At 33.6% G+C, this 25428-nt stretch overlaps 3 protein-coding genes across 8 annotated transcripts in view; 2 read left to right on the top strand and 1 right to left on the bottom strand.

The window, feature by feature from the left end:
• Positions 1-132: 132 nt before the first annotated feature.
• On the top strand, positions 133-14360 carry LOC135128654 (U4/U6 small nuclear ribonucleoprotein Prp4). The gene is made up of 6 exons (XM_064055627.1): positions 133-224; positions 276-450; positions 8889-9426; positions 9509-9691; positions 9741-9956; positions 13869-14360. The coding sequence occupies exons 2-6, from the start codon at positions 282-284 to the stop codon at positions 14296-14298; spliced, it is 1536 nt and encodes a 511-aa protein (XP_063911697.1). The 5' UTR covers positions 133-224; positions 276-281; the 3' UTR covers positions 14299-14360.
• Positions 14287-22926, bottom strand: LOC135128659 (conserved oligomeric Golgi complex subunit 7-like). Of its 2 annotated transcripts, XM_064055637.1 has the most exons (5): positions 22550-22926; positions 22247-22492; positions 22025-22196; positions 14567-14813; positions 14287-14517 (listed from the first exon to the last, which is right to left on the bottom strand). In XM_064055637.1, exons 4-5 carry the CDS (start codon positions 14796-14798, stop codon positions 14372-14374), a joined length of 378 nt encoding a protein of 125 aa, XP_063911707.1. In that variant the 5' UTR covers positions 14799-14813; positions 22025-22196; positions 22247-22492; positions 22550-22926; the 3' UTR covers positions 14287-14371. The 2 variants fall into 2 exon arrangements, with proteins under 2 accessions (XP_063911707.1, XP_063911709.1); XM_064055639.1 differs by lacking the exons at positions 22025-22196; positions 22247-22492; positions 22550-22926 and adding an exon at positions 14872-14964.
• The window catches only part of LOC135128656 (transducin beta-like protein 3), a 29751-nt gene continuing 21189 nt past the window's right edge, over positions 16867-25428 (top strand). For 3 of the 5 annotated variants that reach the window (XM_064055629.1, XM_064055630.1, XM_064055631.1), the window contains exons 1-4: positions 16867-17426; positions 19246-19573; positions 19630-19763; positions 24971-25109. The gene's annotated coding sequence lies outside the window, so the exon portion shown is untranslated. The remainder of the gene's footprint in view (positions 17427-19245; positions 19574-19629; positions 19764-24970; positions 25110-25428) is intronic. The other 2 variants (XM_064055636.1, XM_064055632.1) reach the window with 2 other exon arrangements.

The raw sequence follows: 25428 nt of genomic DNA on the forward strand, positions 1-25428 counted from the left end.
TCTCTCTCTCGTGGAATTTTTTGGAAAAAAATTTAGAAAGAGATAGCAAAACGCTATGTAAAGAAAACAGAAATATTTCTTTTGTCAAAGAAATGGTAAAAACTTGCGGTTGGCGGCACTGCGGGAACTAGCCTGCGTGCGGAGGGGGGGCTGTCAACTGTCATAACTCGTACGTCAAGGCGCCGGAATTTCGACGCGAAACGTGCCATTTTTAAACTGAGACAGTAAACAAACGAAATTTTTCTTACACTATTTTTATTGTTGCGTTTTTGTAGAAAGAAATGTCGGACGACGAGGACGTGCCGTATATCAAAAAACCCAGGAACATCCACTATGGGTCGCTAGAGGAGGCGGAAAGGGCCAGGTTAGCGGCGGCGGAGGCAAACGAAGACAGCAATGAAAAGGGGGAGAGCTCGGCGGCGAACCCGCCACAAGTACACATTTCCACAGGTATAATTTCGTACAGAAACAAAAAAGTTGCATAAAGTGAGGTTACTTTACCCTGAAGCAACTTGACAAATTGTGTTTACGTAGAGTTAGTTATAGAACTGCCACCAACACAATTCAGTTTATTACATCACTTGTCTAAATCTTCGTGGCTTGAAAGTATGAAAATTTGACTCCAAGGATCAAAAAATAAATTGCTGGGACCATAATGTTTAGTCCAAATTGTTGTTTTTACGATAAATAGACAATTATGCCAAGATAAACACTATCACAGTGTTTCTGTTAACTGAAAAATAAAACATGAGCAAATTTGGACTAAATATGTCTTGGTTTAAATTTTTCCAAGAGTTTCTCCATGATCAGATTTTCATACTTCTACACACATTTGAACAAATCTGCAAAAAGGTTATTACAAAACAAGTTTGAAATGTTTGCTACAAATTTGTTTTCATTATTTATTTATTTTCCATTGTTTGGTATCACTGTATGTCATGGCTTGACATTGAATATTTAAGCCTTCTAGATGCAAAGTAACAACTAATAAATAACAAGAGAGAGCAGTAAAAAGCACTATCAAAGATAGCTGTGGATTTTCGAAAAATCGTCAAAGACAAACTTTCAAAAGTCCACCGGTTTTTCCTGACATTTTTGTTACATTCTTGAAAAAATCAGAAATTTTTAATTATAATGACAATGAGGTAATTGTAAGAAATATTTAATTTCATGTTGTCTTGGCGTGTCACAAGTTGTAGAAGACGACAATGCAGATTTTCCTTATCTTTTAAGCTGTAGTTTGTCCGCCTGCTGACTTTTGTCAATTTCTTGTAAACCAATACTCTTTGTAAAAAATTCCAATATCTTATTGACGTGTTGTTACATAGACGTCACGTGACACTTCTTTACCTATTTTCTGATAATCCACCCTTAGTGTTAATTATACGTTACCCTATAAAAAAATTAACTTCGACCGTTCAGTTTTAAAATGTATTAAAAGAACATTGTAAAGTTATAAAACATTAGCTAAAAATATAAACAAAAACTGAGGAAATATTCTAGTGATTTTTCCGTTTTTGTTTGTCTGCTGTCTGCAGATGGCAACTGCTGACTTGTTGTCATAAATGTCAATTTGACAATCAGGTGTGTCATCATATAATTTTAAATATGTTGCCACAAACATTAATAGTCACTCAGTATTTAGAACCACTACGATTGCTATTTTCACTCTAATAAGTTTCACACAAGTATTTTTGAAATTAGAATAAAGTGGGATTTATAAACTTGCTGTTGACGTTGAAGTTACCGTTAATAGTAACTTTGATGTTCAACTTTTGTCGAATTTAAAGTGGCGAATTAATTTGATTACTACAAAAATTTACCATTTTAGACATGTTTTAAGTTTCTTGGTGTCGAAATAAGTCTACACATATTAAGAAATACAAGGCAAAATTTAGCCCCGCCCACCCGCCCTTGTCTCAATTGTGATGAATTTTTTAATTCGTGTTTAACCAGGAGGGCGGAGTTTAACTGCAAAATCCTTATTTCCATACGAAAAATTAAAAACATGTTTTTGAATATCGTATTGTTCAAAGAATGCTATGTACCTATATTCAGAAAAAAATTAAGCCAAATGTGAGGCCCCACCGATACCCGTCTCGATCTCAATTCTCAATTGTGATTAATTTTTCATTCGTTGTCAAATCGAGGGGCAGGGATTAATTTCAAGATACATATTTGTCTACAAGAGTTTACCATTTTAGACATGTTTTAAGTTTCTTGGTGTCGAAATAAGTCTGCACGTATTAAGAAATACAAGGCAAAATTTAGCCCCGCCCACCCGCCCTGTCTCAATTGTGATGAATTTTTTAATTTGTGTTAAGCCAAGAGGGCGGAGTTTAACTGCAAAATCCTTATTTCCCTACGAGAAATTAAAAACATGTTTTTGAATATCGTATTGTTCAAAGAATGCTATGTACCTATATTCAGAAAAAAATTAAGCCAAATGTGAGGCCCCACCCATACCCGTCTCGATCTCAATTCTCAATTGTGATTAATTTTTCATTCGTTGTCAAATCGAGGGGCGGGGACTAATTGCAAAAATCATATTTGTCTACAAGAATTTACCATTTTAGGCATGTTTTAAGTTTCTTGGTGTCGAAATAAGTCTACACCTATTAAGAAATACAAGGCAAAATGTAGCCCCGCCCACCCGCCCTGTCTCAATTGTGATGATTTTTTTTATTCGTCTTGAGCCAAGAGGGCGGAGCTTAACTGCAAAATCCTTGTTTCTCTATGAGAAATTAAAAACATGTTTTTGAGTATCGTGTTATTCAAAGAATGCTATGCATATTAAGAAAAAATTAAAGCCAAAGATTAAGCCCCACCCCTACGTGCCCTGATCTAAATAGTAGTGAAGTTTTCATTCGTTGCTAAAACTAGGGGTGGAGCCTAATTGCAAAATCCATATTTCCCTACCAAAATTTACCATTTCAAACCTGTTTTAAGTTTCTAAGAATAAAAAAAATCATCACAATTGAGGTGGGGTGGGTGGGTGGGGTTTATATTTTGCCGTTTTGTCTTAATATACTTTGTATTCTTTGATCAACACAATACTCAAAAACATTTTTAATTTCATGTAAAGAAACAAGTATTTTGCAGTTAAGCTCCGCCCTCTTGGTTTACGGTAAATACAAAAAATTTATTACAATTGAGATTGGGCGGGCTTACATTTTGTCTTTGTGTTTTAATATGTGTGGACTTCTTTTCATAACATGAAACTTAAAACATGTTTAAAATATAAAATTTGTATAAGGAAATATCGATTTTGCAATTAAGCTCCGCCCCATAATTTCAAAATCGATATTTCCACGTCCTCGAACCTCTTGATAGTAGAAGAGCCGTCAACAATTTGTCTTTGATATATTTTTTTTGAGATTCTTGGAATTATTAACATTCCTGACATATGGCGATTTTTAAGAGCTGTTGAGATTGGCAGGACTATGTAAATATTAAAAATTTCAGACACTCAGAAGTTTTACAAATAGTAGAGACTGTAGCAGTTCTAGCGATTGGACAGATATTTTAGAGATTGAGATTTCAAAAGTATTTGAGAAATTTCTAGAGGTCGTAGATACAATTTAAGAGATATGAAGACTCAACAGATTCTAAAGGATCCCAAAATTGTAGAAATTCAGAGATTTTAGAGATCGTAAAATGCGGTAACTTCTCAAGATTCTAAAGAACCTAGAAATCCTAGAAACTCAAAGATACTGGATTCCACATAAATTCTAAAGATCATAAATATTTCTTTTCTTTTGGTTTTCTTTTTTAATTACTACATTTAGTTTTCTTTGTATAACACGATACTTAAGAACATATTTCACGTGGTAATTTTTCGTAGAGAAATAATGATTTTGCTCCGCCCTCTTGGCTCAAGACGAATTAGAAAAAAATCATCAGAATTGAGATAGGGCGGGTGGGTGGGGTTTATATTTTGCCTTTTTTTCTTAATATACATTACCATTTTTTCACAACAAGAAACTTAGAACATAATTAAAATGGAACATTGGAGCCTAATTGCAAAATCGATATTTCCTTACACAAATTTTCCATTTAAATATGTTTTAAGTTTCTTGTTATGAAAAGAAGTCCCCACATATTAAAAAAAAAAGCCAAATGTAAGCCCACCCACCCACCCAATCTCCATTGTAATGATTTTTTTTATTCTTCGTAAACCAAGGGGGTGGAGCTTAACTGCAAAATACTTGTTTCTTTACAAGAAATTAAATCATGTTTTTGAGTATCGTGTTGTTCAAAGAATACTACGTATATTAAGAAAAAAAGGGCAAAATATAAAACCCGCCCACCCACCCCTTCTTTATTGTGTAGGAGGCTGTAGCGGAATTATACAGGGCTTGCAGGGTTTGTTTCTAAAGACTTATAATTATTAAAAATATATTTACGACACATCTTACTACAACGACGGCTGGAGGACGAAGGGGAGAGTCGCAGCACATCGCGCACGATTACCCTTCCGATGTTGTTACAGTTCATGGCGCGAAATTTAAATTTAAAAGTTTAGCGACTACAGTTGTGATGATTTTTTTAACCTTAGAAACCTAAAACACGTTTAAAACGGTACATTTTTCTAAGGAAATATGGATTTTGCAATTAGGCTCCGTCCCTAGGTTTAGCAACGAATGAAAACTTCATTACTATTTAGATCATGGCAGGTATGGGTAGGGCTTAATCTTCCTGTTTCTAAAACAAGACTTTCATGGTAATTTCTTGCAGAAATAATAACGATTTTGCATTTAAATTCCGCTCCTTTGGCTCTCGACGATCAAAAGAAAAAATAATCATGATAATTGAGATAGGGCGGGTGGATGGGGTTTATATTTTGTCTTTTTTCTTAATATACGTAGTCGTCTTTTGAGAACAAGAAACTTAAAATTTGTTTCAAATGGTAAATCTGTGTAGGGAAACATCGGTTGTGCAATTACGCTCCGCCCCTCAGTCTGACAACGAATGAAAAATTCATCATGATTGAGATTGAGATGGATGGGTGGGGCTTCTCTTTTGGTATTCTTTTTTAATTAATACATACAAAATCGATGTTTCTCTATAAAAATCGACCATTTTAAACATGTTTTAAGTTTCTTCGTCTCAAAAGACGACTACGTATATTAAGAAAAAAGGTAAAATATAAGTTTTCATTTGTTGCCAGACGTAGGGGCGGAGCCTAATTGCAAAATCCATATTTCCGTAGAAAAATTTACCATTTTAAACGTGTTTTAGGTTTCTAAGGTTAAAAAAAAATCATCACAATAGAGATGGGGTGGGTGGGCGGGGTTCATATTTTGCCTTTTTTTCTTAATATGCTTAGTATTCTTTGAACAACACGATACTCAAAAACATTATTTTAATTTCATGTAAAGAAACAAGTATTTTGCAGTTAAGCTCCACCCCCTTGGTTTACGGCGAATAAAAAAGATCATTACAATTGAGATTGGGCGGGTGGGTGGGCTTACATTTCGCATTTTTGTTTTAATATGTGTGGACTTTTTTTCATAACGTGAAACTTAAAACATGTTTAAAATGGAATATTTGTATAGGGAAATATCGATTTTGCAATTAGGCTACGCCCCATAATTTCAAAATCCATATTTCCTTACAAAAATGTACCATTTTATCTATATTTTAAGTTTCTTGTTGTGGAAAGATGGCTGTCTATATTAAGAAAAAGAAGCAAAATATAAACCCCGCCCACCCGCCCTATCTCAATTCTGATGATTTTTTGTTTATTCGTCGTAAGCAGAGGGGCGGAGCTTAACTGCAAAATCCTTATTTCTCTACGAGAAATTACCACGTGAAATATGTTCGTAAGTAATCTTGTTATACAAAGAAAACTAAATGTAGTAATTAAAAAAGAAAACCAAAAGAGAAGAAATATTTATGATCTTTAGACTTTATGTGGAATCTAATATCTTTGAGTTTTTAGGATTTCTAGGTTCTTTAGAATATTGAGAAGTTACCGAATTCTTAGTTTAAGAATTTGTATCGCCTGAAATATGTCTAGAGGACACAAGAATCGCGAAAATCTCTGAATTTCTACAATTTTTGGATCCTTCAGAATCTGTGGAGTCTTCATATCTCTCAAATCATATGTAAGACCTCTAGAAGTTTTTCAAATATTTTTGGAATCTGAATCTCTAAAATATCTGTTCAATCATTAAAGCTGCTGCACTCTCTAATATTTGTAGAACTTCTTAATGTCTCAAATTTTTAGTATTTACATAGTCCTTCCAATTTCAAAGTTTTTAAGCATCGCTATATGTGAGGTATCTTAAGAATTTCAAGAATCTCAAAAAAAAAAAATAAATTAGACATTCTGGCATGTAGAGAATAGATTTTAAAATACAGTGCATCTGTGATATCGTTGGGAACACTGAAATCTCTATCCACAATCTTTGGAATATTTATGATTTTTAGAGTTTTTGTAGACTCTAGTATCTTTGAGGTTCTAGAATTTTACGATCTCCAAAATCTCAGAATTTCTACAATTTTTGGATCCTTTAGAATCTGTTAAGTATTCATATCTCTCGAATCATGTCTAAGACCTCTAGAAGTTTCTCAAATATTTTTGAAATTTCGATGTCTAAAATATCTGTCCAATCGCTAGAACTGCTACAGTCTCTAATATTTGTAAAACTTCTGAGTGTCTGGAATTTTTAATATGTACATAGTCCTTCCAATCTCAAAGTTCTTGAGAATCGCTATATGTCAGGTATGTTAATAATTTCAGGAATCTCAAAAAAAAAATCAAAGACAAATTGTTGACGGCTCTTCTACTATCAAGTGGTTCTAGGACCCAGTTTTGAATTAATTCAAACGCATTATTCTAAAAAATCAACTCAGAACAACAATAATTGGAAAAACTAGATTTCATAAAAAAAAAATGATATGCATATGTTTCAACTGAGTTTTTTTACAGCCCAATTTTTTTAGAACACTTACCTTTTATTTGCGAAGCTGAATCTAAATAATAGAGGGATTTAAACAGTAAAAACTATAAGAGTAAAAAAAAATCAAGGTTGAATCATAAAACACAGTAAAGAAGTACATTATTGTATAAAATTTAAATAACTTTTATTTCGTGAAATTTTGAGCAGACGTCATCAAATTTTTGCCATTCTCATTCTCATTTTGAACACTGAATATTCCCAAGCTCTCAAAGATGTCCAGAAATTTACAAGCGGCTTAGCCTTTTTATATGCCTAATATAATTTTGATTACATTTTTACAATTAATTGTCAATCCTCGACTTTTCACTAGATCTTACATTATCCTGTAAGTTGTCAAGAAGACTTTAAGGCGTAATACTGAAATTTAAATAACTTTCATACCGAGTTCGCTGAATTTTTGTCTCAAGTTGTCAAAACTGTCTTTTCCTTGTCTCTTGAATGGTAGAAAATTTAGAAACCGATTTCTTAAACTTCAACAAAATAGCCTAAAACTACGATTTTTTTGACTTTCTTAGAGGGTATGTCATTTGCCAAAATCAGTCTTATCTTACCAAGTACTAGCCCCACCCACCCGCCCCTTATTTTCTCACAGGAATTGTGATTTGCCAAAACTTATGTCAACAAGTACTAGCCCCGCCCACCCGCCGTTATTTCCTCAGAGGGTAATACTTGCTAAGATAAGATTTTATTCTCATAGAAGTCTGCAAGGAAGAGTCAGAAATATTTTGAGCATTCACTTTTTTTAGACAAATTGCGCTTCTCGGTGACATTAACCAGTAATTTTCAATAACACTTAAACGTGCTCGCTGTGCTCGCTACTTAGTTTGTTTTATTATATTAATTCTATAAACTCTAAATTATTCTAAAAAAATCAACTTGAGGTGTACAAGTCCAGTAAGCACACCCTTTGTTTTCTTAAAGTGTTGATTTGCCAAAATCAGTCTCATCTTGATAGGTACTAGCCCCGCCCACCCGCCCGTTATTTTTTTAAAGGATATGTTATTTGCCAAAGTCAGTCTATCTTAGCAGGTACTAGCCCCGCCCACCCGCCCTTTATTTTATCAGAGAATGTCATTTGCCAAAATCAATCTTATCTTAGCAAGTGCTAAGAATTAATAGCGTCGATCCGACGAATGACTACTTTCATGTTTCCTCGACGTTTCATGACTCCTGCATGCGTGATTTATGAGTTTTTACCCTACTTATCCAGATTTTTGAGCAAAAAAGTCAAAATTACCCAACATTTTACAATTTAACTTTGAAATGGTAGAATTTGAGTGTACGTCAAAGGAAACTTCGTGGAAATAACTCCAACAATTTTTTTTTTAATAATATGTATATCATGAGTTCTTTCATTGATGCAGAATCAGTTTACTTAATATTCGTATGTCATTTTAACATTTTAATTTTTTTTCTGTGAAAATCTTTATTTCTTGTGACAAAAAATAACGTTCGTGACAACTTCAAAAATTTAAGAAAGTGTCCTAAAAGACCTGTTTCGAGATTTTAAACCTGGTGTAATGAGGTTAAGACAAATGTGTACTTAATCAACAGCAAACGTGGGTTGTGGTTACTTTATTGCTAAGAAAAATAAACTTTTGTAGGCTTATCGAACTCGTAGAAAATAGTGAAAGTCTATTACTAGATCGGACTTGAGTTATTTTTAGCCCATGGAATTTTTGCAGCTGACTATTACTTGAATAATAGATTAATTTAAATCGGTATCTAATTAGGGTTTTTTTTAAATACCGTCACCTTAAACTGTGTTTCATTTGGTATTTTAGTATCTATCTGGCATGATTTTTTTTTTAATTTTGATTACATTTTTTCATTAAGCTTATTTTTCATAACAAAAAAATTGACAAAGTTAATAACAAACAAAATAAACTGGATTTTAATGATAAGAATATTCTTTTGCAGAATACATGGAACTCGAAGATGCCATGTCCCGCGACAAACAAGCCCTCCTCGAGGAGTTCGAACGCCGCCGCAAAGCCCGCTCCATCAACGTCTCGACCGACGACGCCGAAGTAAAACGCAACCTCCGCCAACTAGGCGAACCGATTTGCCTGTTCGGCGAAGGTCCCCCAGACAGACGCTCCCGTCTCCGGGAAATTTTAAGCCGCATCGGCGAAGACGCCGTCATCCGGCGAGAAGCAGAAGAAGAGCGCAAACAGTTCGAGAAAGACCTCGAAACCACCTGGTACCACGAAGGACCAGAATCGCTGCGAATCGCGAGACTATGGATAGCCAATTACTCCTTACCGAGGGCGAAAGCGCGGCTGGAAGCCACCAAAAACACGACCGACTTACCCACAGCAACCAAGACCGCTAAAAAACAAGAAATCCAGAAGAAGCTACAAATTATGACGATTTATTCGAGCCAGATCGGGGACACACGGCCGATTTCGTATTGTCAGTTCAGCCCGGATTCAAAGCTTCTGGCCACGGCGTCTTGGTATATATTTTTTTGGTTTATTTTGTGTTTAATGATGTTGTTACTACACGTGTGAGGTAAGTAAATGATAATTAAATTGCAGGAGTGGGTTGTGTAAAGTGTGGTCAGTGCCGGACTGCACCCTCAAACAGACACTGAAAGGGCACGCGTGCAATGTCGGAGCTATTATTTTTCACCCGAAGGCGACGATCAGTCAAGAGGAGAATATTTGCAATATGGCGTCGTGTGCCGGGGATGGTTCTGTAAAACTGTGGGATTTTCAAAAGTATTGGTTTCATTTAAGTGAAATATCTGGATTAACATTATGTTTGTAGCGAAGAACCAATAGCGGATATTGAAGGACACATGCCACATAGGGTCTCTAGGTTAGGTTTTCACCCCTCTGGACGTTTTTTGGGGACGTGCTGCTTTGACTGTTCTTGGAGGCTGTGGGATTTGCACCAATGTACAGAAGTGTTGCATCAAGAAGGCCACGTTAAACCGGTTTATTGCATATCGTTCCAGATAGACGGGTCGGTTTGCGCTACAGGGTAGGTACTCAGGTCACTTCAGGTATGAATATTGAAAAATTGGGAAGTCGTTAAATAGTTGATGGAAAAAATAATGTGCGTGTTGCGTGACGAAAGTTTTTTTTCAGTCGTCACGACGCTCCCTGACTTGGTAAATTAATGACCGTGCGAAGTGAATTGCAGTTTTAAACTTTTTTTTTTTTTAATTTAGTTTATCTAATAAACATGTTCAAGTACATGCACATTAAGCGTTTTATAATCAATACATTATCGTCTATTGACCGCTTTATGTTGACGTCATGTAGATTTTTGAGTTAGATAAAAGTGAGCGTTGGAAGTGGTTATGTCACTTTGTTAGTTATATAAAAGTGATTATATCGTTGACGATATAATCGCTTATCAATACGTGGCAACTGAAGACTGTATCAGTTTAGGCCATCGTTGTTTGGCATCTTTTTAGACACTTGTTTAGAGAAAGCAATATTGAAGGTAAAACAAGTGTTTTGTGCTTTTTAAACTTTTCTTGATTTGTAGAAGGCGGAAACATGACTGGAACAGACTTTGGACTTCTTGATAAAATGACGTGCAAAATCCTTTTGATTGTGGTATTTTTCAATTTCCTTCTAAATTTCGTTGAAAATGATTGATAAGTAAGCAATAATAGCGTTTTTATCAAATTTCAGAGAAGCACAAAGTCGCATTATTTATTTTTCTTGTATTATTCACTGCAAGAATTTATATTTATTTTTTCATTTTCTCGTCACCGTAGATAACTCCAAACCTTTACAAATTTTCTAAAATTTATAGACCAATAATCAAAATTTCCAATCGAAAAAAGAGCCTTTCAAATGTTTGAAAATTTCTACAATGTTTAGAATTTCTAGATGCCTTGAGAATCTTAAAATTTTTTAAGATTTTGTTGATTCACTCTTATATTTAGAATCTTAGAACTTTAGTTTATTTAGACTATTTAGTGTATTCACAATGTGCAATTTTTATTCTTCAAGGTCTTCAGAATCTTTGAATGTTTTGAGACCTTTTGAACCTTTCAAATTTGGAGACCTTGGAACCGTTAGAATCTCCAGAAGCTAGATTTTCTATAATTTTTGGAACTTAGAATTTTACCTTTTCCAGGCTCCTCAGCATCTCCAGATATTAATTAATTAATCAGTCATCTCCTATGCGTTGGGGTGACCAAATCAATAAAATTTTCTTTTAACCGCTGATGCCTGTAATCTGAACGTGCTTATAAATAAGTATTTTGTAGTGAAACCCCCTTGAATATAAAAAAATCATCACAATTGAAATAGGGCGGGTGGGCGGGCTTACATTTGGCCTTTTTCTTTTAAATTATGTAGACTTCTTTTCTCAACATGAAACTTAAAACGTATTTAAAATGGAATATTTGTATAAGGAAATATCGATTTTGCAATTAGCTTGCGCCCCATAATTGCAAAATCCGTATTTCCTTGCAAAAATGTACAATTTAACTATGTTCTAAGTTTCTTGTTATGAAAAGATAGCTATGTATATTAAGAAAAAAAGACAAAATATAAACCCCGCCCACCCGCCCTGTCTCAATTCTGATGATTTTTTGTTTATTCGTCGTAAGCAGAGGGGCGGAGCTTAACTGCAAAATCCTTATGTTTTTACGAGAAATTACCATGTGAAATATGTTCTTACGTAGTCGTGTTATACAAAAAAACTAAATGTATTAATTAAAAAAGAAAACCAAAAGCGGAGCCGAGAAGAAGAATTTTTCATTCGTTGTCAGACCGAGGGGCGGAGCCTAATTGCAAAATCGATACTTTCCTACAAAAACTTACCATTTTAAACATGTTTTACTTTTCTTGTTGTGAAAAGAAGACTACACATATTAAGAAAATTGAGAATGTATTGGTGTTCTGCTGCTAAATATATTTCATATTGTACCCACTTGTGACATTTGTTAAATGTTTATATTATGTTAATTTGAATGTTAAAATAGTATTTCTTTGGACACTGGTTCGGAAAAAGTAAAAAAAAAATGTCAAAAACGTGAATTATTATTAATTGAAAATGTTTGTTTTGAGCATACTAATCCAAAAGCATTTGGGCCGTGGCAGTCTTTCATCTCAGAAATTTGATGTAATTTATAATTAATTAAGTTTTAATATCAAGTAGGTTCTACAGATTTCAAGTTATTATTAGCGGAATCTTTTTTTTTTCGATTATATGATATTATTTTTCAGTTGGAAATAATTTTTTTGGTATTACAGCAACAACACATACCATACGAAAAAAGTTCTCTAGTAGGCCATGAAATTTATTTTAACTGTCAAGTCGAACAAGGAACGCGTTGATGTTGCCAACATCATTATTTTAAAAATAAATTAGAAGGCATATGAGAGGAATTTATATGGTACCGAGGGAGCAATGAAAACACGATGAAAGATAGCCATGGATTTTTGAAAGTTTGTCTTTGATCGTTACATCTTCAACCCAAACTTTCAAATTGACAGTAGTCTGTCTAAGAATACGAAAATTCTATATAGGACAAATTTTCAAAAATCCATGCTTGTTTTTTATCGTGGTTTATCCTTTGGATATAATTATCGTAAAATTTGTTTACTTATACAATTTTCTTGACTGTTTCAACTTTCAGAAAATTTTTGTCGTACACTCTCTCTCTTTCTTAAATAACCGAGGTCAGTGTTTTTTGCGTTGTTTTTATTTATTTTTTAACCTACAGTTTTCTTTTTTTAATATTTAGATATAGGTAGAAATAACTTTGATTATAACAAAGACTGGACGGTGTTTACAAACAATATGTCGAGGAACGTCTAAAAAAAATGTCCCGTATAGTAGAGAAATTAGATTTGTCAGAATTGCGTAAAAAATAGGACGAAAAATTAACGTAATGTTAAATTAGATGGTCTAAAATCCTATACATATTTTGTAACAATTGTCGTATATCTACAACAATATTTTTGTTATTATTCATTTCAAAACGATATTTCAGATTTGTTTTTGAACAATCGGCGGATATAAAAGTGTCAAAAGGAAATAATAAGCTAAAAATTTATCATGTGTAAATTTGTGTGTTAAGGCCAAGGTTATGTACAATGACAGATGGATAACGCATGAGCAAAATAAACGTCAGTGTAAGATTATTTTTTTTAACAGACTAGTAAAAATATTTTATTAAATAAATAATTAATATTTTGTTATTATTGCCGAGTAAATTTTAGTGTTCCGTTTTGTCACACTTTTACAACTTTTTCCCGCAACTCACCAACATTTTGTGGATGAAAGTCATGTTTAGAAATAAATTTTGCAATACGGCCCTAAATTTTTAAATACCAGAAAACTTTTCTTGATAATTAGCTTCTCAGGCACACTAATGAATATTTTTTTAAATTACACCTGAACGTGCTTGCTGTGCTCGCATTTTAAATGTCTTTTTTTCAGCTTTATTTCTACAGAAGTTACAGGAATAATCACTAGACTTTAAAAAAGCACCCCCTTGGAAGAGGAGTGCAGTGAGCACGTTTAGATTGCTAAAATCTCCCCAGTTTAGCGCTTGCTTTCTAATATTCTTTCTTTTAAACAAATCGGTTTCATAAAAACGATTACGAATGACACGACATCACCACCATCAAGAAACAATGGCCAGTGTATTTTTAAGGATCTATTAAAGCAAGCAATTTTGCAGTTTATCCACGAAGTGTTTGTAAAAAAATTTGAAATGACCACTATATACGCGAAATATTACTGAAAATTACAAGAATGAGTGAGCTTTGAATCCTCGGTGTTTAACTTCTTCGAAAATTATCTAAACTGATCACTCTTCACACTATTTATTTTGTATTGTATGCAAATTTCAAAACGAAATTAGATAATGCAATTTTTACGAAAGCAGCCATTTTACAACCAGGTAACATTTGTTAACAGAGGCCTCGATTCCTTCGGCCGCGTCTGGGACCTGCGCACCGGAAGATGCATAATGTTCATGGAAAGCCACCTCAAAGCCATCCTAGGAATCGACTTCTCCCCCGACGGCTACCACATAGCCACCTCCAGCGAGGACAACACCTGCAAAATCTGGGACCTGCGCAAACGGTCCGTGTTATACACGATCCCCGCGCACACCAACCTCATCTCCGACGTGAAATTCCAAAGAGACGGCGGCGATTACTTAATAACTTCGTCGTACGACGGCACCGCCAAACTATGGACCAACCGAACCTGGCAGCCCCTGAAAACGCTCTCAGGCCACGACGGGAAAATCATGTCGGTGGATATTTCCACCGACAACCAGTACATAGCGACCAGTTCGTACGACAGGACGTTTAAATTCTGGGCGCCCGAGGAACAGAAATAATGTATATTTTAAGATTTTTGTACAACAGTTTTAAATATAATTATTAGGTTAATTTAATTCGACGTGATGTTTCTCATTGTCGTACTGAGGCGACGTAGCGCGCTGAATAACGGGCACTGTCGGAGTGGTACTGGTTGGGGAGTTTGAGCAGGTTGGCCAACTGCTGCAAGTTTTCGCTGAGTGAAATCCCTAGGTCTTGGAGAACGTTGTTTAGGTAACCTAGGGGCGACAAATGTCAAAATGCCTACTTTGTCGTTCTATGTTATACCTATGTCATGCGCTAATTGGCGACTAGCTGGTTGACTTAAGTCACAGATGGATAAAATCCGGTCGCAGAAAGCTTGACAGGTCCCTCTTGCAACGATTTTGAGGAAGACGTGAGCCAGAGAGCCTTCGGCGTCCCCTGCAGTGCTATATTCTTGATTTACGGCCCTAAGGGCACAAGTCAGAGACGCGTTTTCTCTGAAGAGGAAAGGTTCAAGGTGTTGGGGTAACGTCATCAAGTACTGACCAATCTGTAAAGACAATTTTTAAGTATAATTATAAAACTATAATGACAACATTTAGAAAAACCTGAGTTATGTATTCCTAACGTCATTTCAAAATGTTAATTAAATAAATCCTCTCCGAAATATGCAAAACACTCATGGAATCATAGTTTTTAGAATTATTTAAACAGGGTGACTCAAAAAAAAAACTAATGATTTATAATTGTTGGAAAAATCTGGATTTATTTGCCTTCGACCAATTTTTCGATGATAATTTTTCGTTTTTTCAACTTTAATTTTGGACCATTTTTCAAGTTCTTGATTTTTATTTTTCATTTTTCCGATTTTTTAATTTCCATTTTCACAATTTTTTATAATTTCGATTTTTAAATTCCTCAATTTTGCAGTTTTTAAATTTCAATTTTTAATCTCTAGATTTTTCAAAGTTTTACCATTTTTCCATTTTTTTTATTCGAAAAGTTGGAAAATAGAAAAATTTAAAATCGAAAAACTAAAAAACCGTTAAATCGAAAAATTGCAAATCGAAGAACTGAAGCAACGAAAAATTGGAACATTGAAAAACTATAAACCGAAAAAAATTAATGAATCGAAAAACTGGAAAGCAGAAAAAACGAATCGAATCGGAAAATTGAAAAATTACATATTGATAAATGAAAAATCGAATAAATTAAAAAGTGCAATTTTTTATAATTGTCATTACGTATTTAAAACGAACACTACAAAAATTGGATAACGAGACACTGAAAAATCCAAAAATTGAACAAGAGAAAAATTATAAAATTAGAACAATGAAAGACCGAATAATTGCAAAAATAAAGAAGATAGAAAACCGAAACGAAAAACTGAAAACTTTGTGCGAAATCACATTTGAATAATTCGAATTTTAAAAAAAAAATCAATCACAAAAACGAAATCGTTAAACATAAGCAACCAAATATGCATGTCGGGTTTAATGCACGTAGCGCTTATGGGTTAGTTTGCATGATTATTGAGTTAGATGGCAGCACGTAGCGCTAGGGAGATTTCAGTGACAGAGCTAGGGGGTTGGCGTCGATCGTAGAATCATTTTGAATCTGCTTGTTGATTGGAGTGTAACCACGTGGTAAGCGCTAGGTTTAAATTAGTTGGTTTGGTAGTTAATAAAACGGGAGAAAGCCTTTGTTTAACGACAGTCAATCGTAACTGACGTCATTCTTGTTGTCCCCAACCCGCGCGGTTAATTCTTGCGCCCTTTTAATCGGAGAAACGCGGACTTACGATCGAACGCGAAACACGTGCTGTAAATTTGTTTCATTGTTTGTAAATTCACCAATCAAGTTAGTTTTTCTTAATAGTCAGCTAGTGCAAACACAATTTAATAATCAGAATTATTTAAATAAACCACTTGCTACAAGATTTCTTGAAATTCACGTACTCAGGAAAACATCTTATTGTTTAATTACGAATAAGCTTCTGGATGCATATACGTAAGCGTTACATTATAACACTTCTTAATTCTTCACACAAGATTGCTAATAGTTCATTTACGGCAGTTAAACAAGCTCATTATACTGCGAACTGGCGGGGGTTATGATATTTTCTTCCCTTAGGTGGTTATCATCGTTATCATGATTAATTCATCGAGGCATGCCATCACAACGCTACAGATTGATTAATTAATGGAGGCATGCCCTCACAACGCTACAGATTAATAGAGGTCCATCCTCGCGACGCTAGAGATTAATCACCGAGACGCTTTTTCCCTCGGAGCGATGATTGGATATTTTTGTGTTTGCTTATTATGTGTTTTGTTGGGGTAACCAGTTCGCTTGCGGTATTTTAAACTGTCAAAGTAAATTTATTTATTTTTTTTTTGAAGTAACCAATCACTTAGATCATGATATAATTTGACATAATGTAAACTCTTTGTTTGAATCGTCGATAAAGTGTGGCAATTATTAATCTCCTGTAAATTTTGTTAACTTTGCAAATTTTCACCACATACAATATTTCTCTAAACCAGGGGAATTTTAAATCGAAAAATTGCTAAATTTAAGAACTGAAAAATTGAGGCATTGAAAAATTTCGCTTTGAAAAAATACAAATAATAAAATTAAAACTGAAAAGTGAAAACTCCAAGAGTTGCATGTTGTAAAATTGAAGAAACAAAAAAAATTGAAAAATTGCAAATCGAAAAGTTCGAAAAACAAAAATTGAAAAAAACATAAAATTAAAAAATCAAATAAATTTAAAAAAACGGAAGGAAAAAGTGCAAGCTTGAAAAATTTTAAATCGAACAGTTGATAAAATAAGGAAAATAAACGAGTGTAAGTACGGCCACAGGTTAAAGAAATCGTAAATAAAAACTTGGGGTTGGCGGCACTGCGGGAACTGCCTGATTGTGAGAGGGGGGCTGTTAGTTGTCATAACACGTACGAAACGTGCCATTTTTAAACAAACGAAATTTTTGTTACATTGTTTTTATTGTTTGGTTTTTGTAGGGGTAAATGTCTGACGACGACAACGTTCAATATATTAAGAAACCGAGGAAGGAGCTGGAGGAGGCGGCGACCAACGACGAAAGCAATAAAAAGGGGGAGAACTCGGCAGCGAATCCACCCCAAGTACACATTTCTACAGGTATAAATTCGTATAGAAACAAAAAATTGTTTCGTAAAGTGAGGTTATTGTCCAAATCTCAGTTGCATGAAAGTAAGAAAATTTGACGCCAAGGTTCAGAAGAAACTGCTGGGACCATAAAAATCCCGCTACTTAAAAAACAAGTTTGAAATGTTTGCCACAGTTTTAGAATTTTTTTTCAAAATGGTGTTACAAATTTGTTTTAATTATTTATTTATTTTCCATTGTTTGGTATCTCTGTATGTCATGGCGAGACATTGAATATTTTAGCCTTCTAGATGCAAAGTAACAACTAATAAATAACAAGAGAGAGCAGTAAAAAACACGATCAAAGACAGCTGTGGATTTTCGAAAAATCGTCTTTGTTAGAATTTTCGTCTCGTCAAAGACAAACTTTCAAAAATCTATCGGTTTTTCCTGATATTTTTGTTACTTTATTGAAAAAAATCAGAAATTTTTAATTATAATGACAATGAGGTTTGCCCGTCTGCTGACTTTTGTAATGTATAATCTTTGAAATAGCGAATCGATTCCTTTAAAATTTTAAGTGGCTAAAGCGCTTGTAAACCAATATTCTTTGTAAAAAATTTCAATATCGTATTGACGTGTTGTAACATAGACGTCACGTGACACTTCTTTACTTATATTCTGATAATCCACCCCTAGTGTTAATTAACGTTGCCCTAAAGAAAATTTAACTTCGACCGTTAAATTTCAAAATGTATTAAAAGAACATTGTAAAGATATAAAACACTGGCTAAAAATATGAAGAAAAACTGAAGAAATATTCTAGTAATTTTCCGTTTTTGTTTGTCTGCTGTCTGCAGATGGCAACTGCTGATGTCATAAATGTCAATTTGACAATCAGGTATGCCATCGTATAAGTTTAAATATGACATGAATTTATTGAAGGCGTATTTCTTTGCCTGTCTTTTAATAATTCACTCGTGATTTTAACTCTGACAAGTATTTTTGAAATTAGAATAAGAAGAATTACATAAACTATTCTAACTGACACTTATGCTCTGTTAAAACAAGTAGATTAAAAAAGTGCTCTAAGTTTATTTAGACAGAACTTCCTGAAGCACAGTACAAGATAACCAACTTTTTCCAAAAATGATAAAATTTGAATTTGCGAATTTGATTTTTTTACGATAACCAATATAAAGATACATGCTGTGCGTATGTTTCAGGTGAGTTTTTCTATTACAAAATTTTGTGATGATACTAATACTAATACCAACAGTACTGTATTCTCAAAATTTCAGGAAAATAGGGTGAACCGTTTTTGATTTGATAAATAAAATAAACTGCCTTACGCATAAATTGTTTTGAGCCACCGTATATAAGTAATTCTAAACAAGGTGCTGACCCTCAGAACCAAAATACACATCGAAATATCAAAGACAGCAGTGAATTGTTAATGAATTTTCTGCTATCAAGTATCAAGGGGTTCGAGTGGCCAATTTTACATTAATTCAAATGCATTATTTTAAAACACCAACTGAGAACAACAGGAATTGGTAAAACTAGATTTTACAAAACAGAAGCGTGTTATACGTGTTTTTTCAACTGAGTTTTTTTACAACGCAATTTTTTCCAAACCCGCACCTCTTATTTTCGAAGCTGAATCTAAAGAAGGGGAGGGATTAAACAGTAAAAATTATAATAAGAGTAAAAAAATCAAGGTGGATTCATAAAACACAGTAAAGGAGTACCTTATTTTGAACAGACGTCATCAAATTTTTGGCGGGAATGATTAGACAAATTTTGATCAGCGTCAAAACTATAGAATAGTAAAAGAAACATTTTTTTGCAGAGACAAAAGCACTTATAGATTCACTGCGGGAGGTGCAGCAGCGTCGCGAAGAAAAGCAAATCATGAGAGTGTCGAACGTGAAAACTGTGGCCTTTGGTCGGGAATTCTACGGGACGATTGAAATTTCGTCAGATGCAATTCTGATTATACCGGACGATCTAAATATGATAAATTTATACTTAATGCCCTGTAATATAAAGGAATTTTATGAGGAGGGACTGCGGGGCATTATGTTAAACCTGTACTGCGACCCACAAAAAGTCATGATCTTTTTCCGAAAGGAGAGGCAAGTGGCTCAGGCGATGAAACGCTTAGAACAATTGAAAGGGTACGTAACATTCTAAACCTATTTAATACATATAATTATGTAGGTGGTTTTTACAGTTCCGAGTCCATATCAGAATCTTCCAGCTCTGGAGAGACGTCGGTGTGTGCACTGACACCCAATTAAATAAATAAATCTTTTACAATTTTTTTTTTTTTTTCAATATGGGTACCAGAATAAACAAGAATATCAGGTACGTTATCGTCAACTTGTAATTTTTTACATTAAGGCTACATGGGAGGGTGTCTGAATACGGGCGTAAACGGATATTTCGCTTTTTAAGTTTATTATTAAACTTAAAAGTAATAAAAATCTTACTATTATTTAGAATTTTAAGCCATTTACAGTTTGCAATTTCTCTGCATAGAATCTTTAAGGTCTTTAGGATATCTAGAATTTTTCAATCTTTCGAACCTTTGAAAACTTTGGAACTCATAGAATCTACAGAATTCCTAGATTTTCTCCAATCTTTGAAACTTTTAGATTTTCGGTTTTTCTAAGCTCCTGAGCATCTCTAGATAGATTTTTTTATTTTTGGGATTTTTAGCATTTTTACAGTTTTTAAAATATTTGAAATCTGGGGAATCTCCGGAATTTTTGATATTCCTAAAATCCTTTTAGTCCTTTGGGTTTTTGGCAGCCTTGGAATCCTTACACAATGTTCGAAAATTTTTTAGAAATTCAGTAGTTTATGATTTCCATATTTTTCAGATATTCGAAAACACGCAGATTCTTCGTCCACAATTTCGAGATTTTCCAAAATTTATAGACCTCAGTAATCATTAACTCTCCGAATTTCCAATCGAAAAAAGAGTTTTTGGGGCCTTCAAAATCTTCAGTCTTTCTAATTTTTGAAAATTTTGCGCACTACCAGTGAGTATAGATGTTAAATATATAGTCACTGGCACTACAGAAGATCTATAACATTAGGAATTTCTAAAATTTCTGGATTCTTTAATATCTTGAGGAACTTTAAAATTTTTAAGATTTGGTTGGTTCTTTCATATATTTAGAATCTTGGAACTTTAGTTTATTTAGAATATTTTTAGTGTATTCACAATGTGCAATTTTTAATCGTCAAGGTCTTTAGAATGTATGGAGTCTTTAGAATCTTTGAATGTTTTGAAACCTTTTGAATTCAGAGACCTTGGAACCATTGGAACCGCCAGAAGCTTTACAGTGCTAAAATTTCTGTAACCTTTAGAACTTTCAGAGTTTTACCTTTTCTAGGCTCCTCAGGATCACTAGATATTAATTAATCGATTTCTAAATTTTCCAGAATTTCCAGTTTAGCCCAATTTTTTTAGATATTCGAAAATATACGGACTGTCTACAATTTCCAGTTTTTTCAAAATTTCTAAAACCATTGGCCTCCAAATATGCCCGAATTTTGAAATTTTCAAGACTTCCAAAATTTTTTATACTTTCTAAACTTTTGTAGATTTTGTAAAACTTCAATGTTGTCTAAACAATAGAATTTTCAATCCAAGAAAGGGTCTTCCGTGATTTTAGAGTCCTCAGAATCCTTAGAGTCTTTCCAACCTTTGGAAATTTTGGACACTTCAGAAGTAATAAAAATTTTACATTATTTAGAATTTTTAGTCCATTTACAGTTCGCAATTTCTCTGTATAGAATCTTTAAGGTCTTTAGGGTATCTAGAATTTTTCAATCTTTCGAACCTTTGGAAACTTTGGAACCCATAGAATCTACAGAATTCCTAGATTTCCTCCAATCTGTGAAACCTTTAGATGTTCGATTTTTCTAAGCTCCTCAGCATCTCTAGATAGAATTTTTTTTATTTTTGGGATTCTAAGCATTTTTACAGTTTTTAAAATACTTGGAATCGGGGAATCTCCGGAATTTTTGATATTCCTATAATCCTTTTAGTCCTTTGCGTTTTTGGTAGTCTTGGAATCCTTACACAATGTTGGAAATTTTTTTAGAACTTCAGTAAAGTGTTTATGATTTCCATATTTCTCAGACATTCTAAAACGCACCGAATCTTTGTCTACAATTTCGAGATTTTACAAAATTTCTAAAACCACTTTTGCAAATTTTCTAAAATTTATATGCCTCAATAATTATTAACTATCAGAATTTCCAATCGAAGAGAGTTTGGAATCTTTAAAGTCTTTAGTCTTTAGAAGATCTATAATATTTAGAATTTCTGGATTCTTTAATATCTTGAGGAACTTTAAAATTTTTAAGATTTTGTTGGTTCTTTCTTACATTTAGAATCTTAGAACTTTAGTTTATTTAGAATATTTAGTGTATTCACAATGTGCAATTCTTAATCGTCAAGGTCTTTAGAATGTATGGAGTCTTTAGAATCTTTGAATGTTTTGAAACCTTTTGAATCTTTCGAATTTGGAGACCTTGGAACTGTTAGAATCTCCAGAAGCTTTACAATGCTTGAATTTCTGTAATCTTTAGAACTTTTATTAGAATTTTACCTGTTGCTGGGCTTCTCACCATCTCTAGATATTAATTAATTAATCAGTCATCTCCTTTGCGTTGAGGTGCCGGAGTGGTACTGGTCGTTGAGGAGTTTGAGCAGGGTGGCCAACTGCTGCAGGTTTTCGCTGAGTGAAATCCCTAGGTCTTGGAGAACGTTGTTTAGGTAACCTAGGGGCGACAAATTGTCAAAATGTCTACTTTATCGTTCTATGTTATACCTATGTCGTGCGCTAATTGGCGACTAGCTGGTTGACTTAACTCACAAATGTATAAAATCCGGTCGCAGAAACCTTGACAGGTCCCTCTTGCAACGATTTTGAGGAAGACGCGAGCCAGAGGCCTTCGGCGTCCCCTGCAGTGCTATATTCTTGATCGACGGCCCTAAGGGCACAAGTCAGAGACGGGTTTTCTCTGAAGAGGAAAGGTTCAAGGTGTTGGGGTAACGTCATCAAGTACTGACCAATCTGTAAAGACAATTTTTAAGTATAATTATAAAACTATAGTGACAACATTTATAAAACCTGAGTTATGTATTCCTAACGTCATTTCAAAATGTTAATTAAATAAATCCTCTCCGAAATATGCAAAACACTCATGGAATCATAGTTTTTAGAATTATTTAAACAGGGTGACTCAAAAAAAACCTAATGAATTATAATTGTTGGAAAAATCTGGATTTATTTGCCTTCGACCAATTTTTCGATGATAATTTTTCGTTTTATCAACTTTAATTTTGGACCATGTTTCAATTTCTCGACTTCAAGTTCTTGATTTTTATTTTTCATTTTTCCGATTTTTTAATTTCCATTTTCACAGTTTCTTATAATTTCGATTTTTAAATTGCTCAATTTTCCAGTTTTTAAATTTCTCAATTTTTAATCTCTAGATTTTTCAAAGTTTTACCATTTTTCAATTTTTTTTATTCGAAAAGTTGGAAAATAGAAAAATTTAAAATCGAAAAACTAAAAAATTGGTAAAACGAAAAATTGCAAATCGAAGAACTGAAGCAACGAAAAATTGGAATATTGAAAAACTATAAACCGAAAAAAATTAATGAATCGAAAAACTGGAAAGCAGAAAAAACGAATCGAATCGGTAAATTGAAAAATTACATATTGATAAATGAAAAATCGAATAAATTAAAAAGTGAAATTTTTTATAATTATCATTACATATTTAAAACGAAAACTACAAAAATTGCATATCGAGACAATGAAAAATCCAAAAAGTGAAAAAGAGAAAAATTATAAAATTAGAACAATGAAAGACCGAATAATTGCAAAAATAAAGAAAATAGAAAACCGAAATGAAAAACTGAAAACTTTGTGCGAAATCACATTTGAATAATTCGAATTTGAAAAAAAAAAACAATCACGAAAACGAAATCGTCAAACATAAGCAACCAAATATGCATGTCGGGTTTAATGCACGTTGCGCTTAGGGGTTAGTTTGCATGATTATTGAGTTAGATGGCAGCACGTAGCGCTAGGGAGATTTTAGTGACAGAGCTAGGGGGTTGGTAGAGAAGGCGCATGGCATCGATCGTAAAATCATTTTGAATGTGCTTGTTGACTGGAGTGTAACCACGTGGTAAGCGCTAGGTTTAAATTAGTTGGTTTGGTAGTTAATAAAACGGGAGAAAGCCTTTGTTTAACGACAATCAATCGTAACTGACGTCACTCTTGTTGTCCCCAACACGCGCGGTTAATTCTTGCGCCCTTTTAATCGGAGAAATGCGGACTTACGATCGAACGCGAAACACGTGCTGTAAATTTGTTTCATTGTTTGTAAATTCACCAATCAAGTTAGTTTTTCTTAATAGTCAGCCAGTGCAAACACAATTTAACAATCAGGATTATTTAAATAAACCACTTGCTAGAAGATTTCATGAAATTCACGTAGTCAGGAAAACACCTTATCGTTTAATTACAAATAAGCAATCGAATAAGCTTCTGGATGCATACACGTAAGCGTTACATTATAACACTTCTTAATTCTTCACACAAGATTGGTAATTGTTCATTTACGGCAGTTAAACAAGTTCATTATACTGAGAACTGGCGGGGGTTATGATATTTTCTTCCCTTAGGTGGTTATCATCGTTATCATGATTAATTCATCGGGGCATGCCATCACAACGCTACAGATTGATTAATTAATGGAGGCATGCCCTCACAACGCTACAGATTGATAGAGATCCATCCTCGCGACGCTAGAGATTAATAATATCACCGAGACGCTTTTTCCTTCGCTTTTGTTGGGGTAACCAGTTCGCGATATTTTAAACTCTCAAAGTAAATTGTTTTTTTTTTTTTGAAGTAACCAATCACTTAGATCATGATATAATTTGACATAATGTAAACTCTTTGTTTGAATCGTTGATAAAGTGTGGCAATTATTAATCTCCTGTAAATTTTGTTAACTTTGCAAATTTTCACCTCGTACAATGTTTCTCTAAACTAGGGAAATTTTAAATCGAAAAATTGCTAAATTTAAGAACTGAAAAATTGAGGTATTGAAAAATTTCGCTTTGAAAAAATAAAAATAATAAAATTAAAACTGAAAAGTGAAAACTCCAAGAGTTGCATGTTGTAAAATTGAAGAACAAAAAAAAAATTGAAAAATTGCAAATCGAAAAGTTCGAAAAACAAAAATTGAAAAAAACATAAAATTAAAAAATCAAATAAATTTAAAAAAACGGAACGAAAAAGTGCAAGCTTGAGAAATTTTAAATCGAACAGTTGATAAAATAAGGAAAATAAACGAGTGTAAGTACGGCCACAGGTTAAAGAAATGGTAAATAAAAACTTGGGGTTGGCGGCACTGCGGGAACTGCCTGATTATGAGAGGGGGGCTGTCAGTTGTCATAACTCTTACGAAACGTGCCATTTTTAAACAAACGAAATTTTTGTTACATTGTTTTTATTGTTTGGTTTTTGTAGGGGAAAATGTCTGACGACGACAACGTTCAATATATTAAGAAACCGAGGAAGGAGCTGGAGGAGGCGGCGACCAACGACGAAAGCAATAAAAATGGGAAGAACTCGGCGGCGAATCCACCCCAAGCACACATTTCTACAGGTATAAATTCGTATAGAAACAAAAAATTGTTTCGTAAAGGGAGGTTATTGTCCAAATCTCAGTTGCATGAAAGTAAGAAAATTTGACGCCAAGGTTCAGAAGAAACTGCTGGGACCATAATATTGATGTTACAATTCACGCTAGTGGAATTTCTCAAAGGGCATAAAAATCCCGCTACTTAAAAAACAAGTTTGAAATGTTTGCCACAGTTTTAGAATTTTTTTTCAAAATGGTGTTACAAATTTGTTTTAATTATCTATTTATTTTCCATTGTTTGGTATCTCTGTATGTCATGGCGTGACATTGAATATTTTAGCCT

Source organism: Zophobas morio, unplaced genomic scaffold, assembly GCF_036711695.1.
Source record: "Zophobas morio isolate AGI-343-1 ecotype UQ-CSIRO unplaced genomic scaffold, CSIRO_AGI_Zmor_V1 ptg000014l, whole genome shotgun sequence".
Lineage (NCBI taxonomy): Eukaryota > Metazoa > Arthropoda > Insecta > Coleoptera > Tenebrionidae > Zophobas > Zophobas morio.

Excerpts from the sequence above, each read along its gene's own strand:
- LOC135128654 (XM_064055627.1), top strand. The coding sequence starts at position 282 with ATGTCGGACGACGAGGACGTGCCGTATATCAAAAAACCCAGGAACATC. Across the intron at positions 9,427-9,508 it reads CTTCTGGCCACGGCGTCTTG|GAGTGGGTTGTGTAAAGTGT; the intron begins GTATATATTTTT and ends ATTAAATTGCAG. Across the intron at positions 9,957-13,868 it reads GGGTCGGTTTGCGCTACAGG|AGGCCTCGATTCCTTCGGCC; the intron begins GTAGGTACTCAG and ends ATTTGTTAACAG.
- LOC135128659 (XM_064055637.1), bottom strand. The coding sequence starts at position 14,798 with ATGACGTTACCCCAACACCTTGAACCTTTCCTCTTCAGAGAAAACGCG. Across the intron at positions 14,518-14,566 it reads CCAATTAGCGCATGACATAG|GTTACCTAAACAACGTTCTC; the intron begins GTATAACATAGA and ends TGTCGCCCCTAG.